General features: G+C 37.0%; 1 protein-coding gene across 1 annotated transcript in view; it reads left to right on the forward strand.

Annotated features, from left to right (window-relative positions):
* CEP85L (centrosomal protein 85 like) overlaps window positions 1-6,000 on the forward strand; it is a 106,734-nt gene that overhangs the window by 79,565 nt on the left and 21,169 nt on the right. The window contains exons 5-7 of the mRNA XM_044420176.1: window positions 543-660; window positions 2,684-2,866; window positions 4,900-5,129. Of these exons, the coding sequence (XP_044276111.1) occupies window positions 543-660; window positions 2,684-2,866; window positions 4,900-5,129 (531 nt within the window). The remainder of the gene's footprint in view (window positions 1-542; window positions 661-2,683; window positions 2,867-4,899; window positions 5,130-6,000) is intronic.

The raw sequence follows: 6,000 nt of genomic DNA on the forward strand, positions 1-6,000 counted from the left end.
GTTCATTAAATAACAAACAACTGACCACATCAGTGTGAAATACTGTGTAGATACTTGAACATGTTGATGAACATAAGTATGTAGCCAAGATAGAGCATTATGATGGTACTTCCCAACTGAAAGCTATAAATGTTAAACATGTGGCTTACAAAATGAGATCTCTGGATAGTGGAAAGCTTATATTTGTATATGTTTTGGAAAGCACTTTAGATTTTAATGTGAAAGATATAGAGTGCTGTTTGCACTACAGAAGTGGAAGGATCAATTCCTTCGCACTTCCCTCAATGCAGCAAGAACTCCAAAATCTACTGAAGTTAATTAGAAAGCCCCTGTTAGGCAAGGTAGTCTCCTGTTCATAAGGAATTACAGATCAGGCCAAGGAAAATGAATATAGATTCTAAAATTTTGTAACAACTGAGATGGTGATAAAATAGAAATTCCTTCCCTCTTGAAGGTTGAGAAGATGAAAATGGAAAGATTGACATAATGACGCAGGCTTCATATGTTCTACTTTCTTTTCTGTTTTGACACTTGAATTACAGACAGAACCAGCAAATTAACATTTTATATCAAAAGATAAGGGAGAATGAACTGCGAGCTCAGCAAGCAAGATTGGGGCACATTGTGAATTGTGAAGACACTTACATGAGTAGTTTTCAGGTAAGATGAAGTTTTTAATTGCATGGTCAAATAGAAATCCTGAGTGCATATGGTATTATGAATAGTAGGCTTCTGTTATCTTACAATAAAATATTTTGCCTTTCAAACTTTTCATACTTTTATTAAATCAAATGAGACTGGTATCTCTGTACAGGATATCATATCTTTTAATATGATAATTGAAATCAGTTCAGTGTCTATGTCTTCCTCTAGATGCATTTCTGAACTGGTAATATTACATTTTAAACATTCAAGTTTAAACATAGATGCAACAGTGAGAGTTCTGTCATATGCAATAATGAAATTGTATTGCTTTATCATAAAGGGCCTGAATAGTTGTATTGCTTCACACATTATTAGTGATCATAAAATCACAGAATAGTTGAATAGTTGGAAGGGGCAGAGGGTCCAACCCCTTGCTCAGTGCAGGACACCCAGTTAACCCATCCCTCTCAGATGGCTGACCATCAATGTGTCCTCACGTTTTTCTTTGATAGCCTAGCTTTCTTTGAGCTGGAAGTCTGTAATGTGGGGGAGCATTTAGTCATGAGATCCCCCACCTGTATTCTAAAATTATAGAGCCCTAGTAGGGCAATATCACATGCTTTTGCTGAATGGATGAGTATGTCTCAGGTGCTATTGGAGTAACAGGATTTTTCTTCCAAATAGTATTAGGATTTTTTTGCCTTTGGATCCTGTGATTTTATTCGCTAAATAAAATTTATTAGCTATAAATGGATTGATGCAATTAAGAATGGGCAAATGATGGCAAACATACTGTTTATTGACTTGGATTCTATTAACAATTTGAAACAACAAGAAGTCTTAATCTCTGAGAAAAAGTATTTGGCATATTATTGAATGAGACCTGATCACACGTGTTCAGGTTGTAGGTCAGGAGACTGAAACTTCAGGATGAGATTATTTTGGTGCTGGAGGGTGGGGTGGGAATCAGACTGGAATATGCAAAAACCTGATCAATATAGTACTAGCTTAGTTTTCCTATTAAACTAGTTTGCACTTTGCAGAAACCCATAAACTTGCTGCCTCATACAAGCCATGCTGTGTGGGTTCAGAATACACAACAAGAAGGGCCAACGTGGTAATTAGGTAAATGGCCCCAGCAAGCACCAGCACGTACTGCAGGTATACAAGCCCTGGTGTCGTGTTTAAGCTGCAGTGATTGGGTGAACTGGAGCACTGCCATGCTTATATTTGGGCAATTAATTAGGCCAGGAACGGGGAACCTGTGGCTATCTGGCCCCCACAGATATTACTGGATTTTTGTCAGATACACCCAACATGGCCACAAGGACTTGTGGACCAATAACGTATGGAGGGCTATAGGTGCCTCACCCCAACTTAAAGTAATGCTTCAGAGTAGTCTGAAGTGGTACAGTTCAGGCTTACTTTGACCATGTAATAACATCTAGATTGAGTTTTAGTTTGACAGGAGACATACGTGGATTTGACATATTGTTACAGTGCAGAAGTCAACCCATATACCAGTCTTTCTAGAGTATATGACTTTCTATTGTTTATCTGCATAAGACTTCATAAAATTGTACAAAATCTCTCTGCATAAAAGGAAAACTTGAATGAGGAGAAGGGAAGAATTGTACAATTGCCCTTTTAGTTAGAAGTGTGCTATAGACATAGGTCAACATTGTGATTAACAACCACATTCATTTTTCTTTTCTACCTACTGCCAGTGATAGATAATTAGACATCTATGCTTAATTCTTAGCTGCTTATTATGTTTAGGCATGTGCTGAAAAATAGATGCCACTTGAAATCTATGAGATAGGTCAAGGTAACCACCAATATTTTTGTGGTATGTTTCTTTTAAAATTATTAAATTCAATGTATCATATACTTTTTCTGTTCTTTCCAATATGGCCACTCTGATCCAAGTAATCCAGGTGAGAGAGACCTCTCAAGAAACCATGCTCCAGCTGTACAATGTTAATAACGGTATCTTCAGGGATTCTTTTTTCATCTGTTCCATTTTCTTTCTTCAAAGCAACCTCAGTATGAGAACACAGCAATGCAGGCTCAGTTTGCAGAAAGAACTGTGGCACACTGTGAAAAGGAGGAGTTGGAACGAAAGTTTGCAGCAGTACAAAGTAGGGAGCTACAACTCAGCGAGTTTCTCAGACAAATGGCAAACAAATCCAATGAAGATAAAAAAAAGATGGAAGAGAAGGTAGGCCCCACCTAGATTTTGGCTTTATTGTTGTGACAGAAGTGTATGTCCCAGTTGAATTGGTTATATTGAATCTTTAATTTTCCAAGAATCATTTGTATATGCTGTATATGGCTAATCATGATGATGTCCCAATTTTACACAGCTTTATTCAGCTGGGAAGAAACTCTTTTTCATTGGGGTTGGACTGTAGTGGGTTGGTTCCAGACTGAGTTGGACTTTGGCTCCATTGAAAACAGTGGAACAATTTAATCATGGTTTAAGATCCATATATTTCAGTGGGATCCAAGTTCAGCTGACTTAGTCAAGATGCATCCCATTGGATGGTAGTAGGCAGGTCTGGCTCATCTTGATAGAACTGTTCCATACATGGATTTTGTATCTATTGTTAAATTTCTCATTTTTTTTATTTTAAATTGCAACAATAGGTGGAAGTAGTACATTGAAAAGGATGTTAGATTAGTGTTAAAGCAACCCACTTCAGCTGCTCTAGTGGAGGTCTTGTAATATGGCAGTGCTACTAATAAAAGCCAAAATGGATATTAAAGGAACTACAGTGAATTATATTGTATTCTGTTCTAAAATATCTATAAAAAGTTCATACCCAGGAAAAGTTTTGCGTGTTGTAAAGACAAAACAATTATTCCCTAAGCATGCTTGATTTTGTTCTGATTCCTTTTTGAGTTGTGGAAGAGAATAGAGTTATGCAAGGCACTGTTGCCCTTGGGTGTCCTATTTCTGGCTTATCAACTTCTATTTCCTGATGCCATCTAGTAAACTCTTTGAAGGCATCTCTATCAATTCATACCATGGCTGATACTCAGTTTAATGGATATTTAGGTATAACAAATCCCAAACACAAAGTATCTTTTGCTTTGAAATTTACAGTGGTAGGGAGAAATCCAGCATTGATTCTCCATGAAATGAATGCCTCATCCAGAAAATGGTTAAATGGTTTGATTGATTTTTATTATGCAGTGTTTCTGTTAATTGTTAGAGTGCATTTTTAAAATGGTTTGCTTGACAGAAATCCTTGTTGACAAATAGGTTGTCAAGATGCATGTAGTTAGCTGCTTTGGCTTATCATGTATAATAAAGACAGACTTTTTTTAAAGCTGGCAGTGCCATGAGAGTGCTGTCAGAAGTTTACCTCAACAAAGCAGCTGTTTGACCTGAAATCCTCTGAAAGAACTGTCATACTGTCAAGGAAAATGTTAGGCTGCATTTTGACTCTTGTGTTGGTACTGGGATGGATTTGCAACTTTTCTCATACCTATGACAGACCCACATTCATATGTGTGTGCACATATTCAAAGGCCATACCTACATGTTATCAGTTCATACATGGTCTGAGTATACAAGGTATATTAGCAGCTAAACAGGAAAGCAAGCTTTAAGCTCACATACCTTTGCATAACCACAATTACATCTAAGCAAAGCAGCCAGGATCTATCTGTTCTGCAGCAGATAAATAACCCGAGTAGAGCCTGCTTATGTATAGCCATTTCCCCCCTAGAAGTTCTGCTCACAATAAACTTTCTTGCAGTGATGGAGAAAGGCTCACAAGCCTGTGATTGGAACACTACGAACTATACTGGCAGAGGCTATATCTAAAACTACCCATAGTTTTAATGTTGACATCATATACCACCAGCAACCACATTCTGAATGTCACACTTTGAAAAGAAGAAACTGTCCTACAACTATTAACACAAGACAAATAATTGTAACCAAGAGTATGTTTTATAAATATATTTTGCGGCTTCTAGACTCTTGGCTTAAATAAAGAAAAAGCAGCTCTGTATAGACATGGGTTGAACCTTGGACATAGGAAGCAAGAACTCTTAGCTTTTGAAAAGGTAAATACTGTATTGCAGACAGCTTATGTTTTAACAATACACTGTTTTATATTTTTGAAAAAAACACCTTAAGGATCTGTTGTATAAAAAAAAATGAGTCTGTTTCTAAATTAGCCTGTAAAGATTTGTTTCCTACCTCACATAATGAAACGCATAACCTTTTTCCCTTTCTAGCTGAAAACCAGAGACAGGTACATAACCAGCCTGAAAAAGAAATGCCAAAAAGAATCAGAGCAAAATAAAGAGAAACAGAGAAGAATTGAAACACTTGAAAAGTACCTGGCTGACTTACCAACACTAGATGATGTTGAAAGTCAAACTAAGCAGGTAATCTTTTTTTTTGCAGTGCTCAGAAGACAAAGAGCTCAGTTAGTACTTTTGCTGAATTCATATTATAAATGTGTGTGAGAGAGAGTTAGTGAGATTATTTCATAACTATTTGAATATTTTTAAAAAAATATCTGGGTACATCTTGGCATAAGTCCCATAGCAATGAATGAGCACTACCCCAAATCATCTATATTTTTCCCACACATTTTAGCATTGTGCTCCATTATGTTAATATGTACATGGGTTTTGCATTGCCTAAATGTGAAGCTCATATTTGTTGCTATTCAGCTGTATTAAGTTTTTCGGTAAAGAAGCAAATCTTTAAAACAGAATTCAACTGGAATATAGCATCTAAATGATCCTGCCTGGTCCTGCCTTGTTTCCGGAGAAATGCCTACTTTTCAAAGGTGTTAAAAGCAAGTGTTAGCAAAAGAGGAAGTGCACTTTTCTACATTCCTGAGCATCTTATCTTAGGAATGGTCAGGATAGTTTGAGAGAATGGGCCCTTATGCGGGGGAACATTCAAAACCCTGAGGATCTTTTTGTGGATGCTTTGATTTGATTTAATGCTCATGGCTTTGGTTTGATTTGACAGCTCACCTTTTGACAGCTACTAGAAAAGCAAAGTGAAAATAAAAACTTTTTGGCATTAAGTCAATATCCAGTGTTATCACCTGCTACACATTTACAGCTGTACACCACAATTGTCCAAGCATGTTCTCCCATTTTTGGAACTGATACTTCCACAGTTGCACATGTCCAACAAAAACAACAATTAAACATTATGAAAAAGCATACATTTGGAGTGCAATTTATTTCTTTTTAAAGTAAGACGTGGCCAACCAGTAGCAGCACTTTGGAGGGGCTGTCACTAGCTGTCACATCAGGGATTATTGTTTACAGTTTCTGGGCGTGGGGAGTGGGGAAGCCACAGTGTGCAAAAAA

Source organism: Varanus komodoensis, unplaced genomic scaffold (genome assembly GCF_004798865.1).
Source record: "Varanus komodoensis strain SLA01 unplaced genomic scaffold, ASM479886v1 scaffold1, whole genome shotgun sequence".
Classification (NCBI taxonomy): Eukaryota; Metazoa; Chordata; class Lepidosauria; order Squamata; family Varanidae; genus Varanus; species Varanus komodoensis.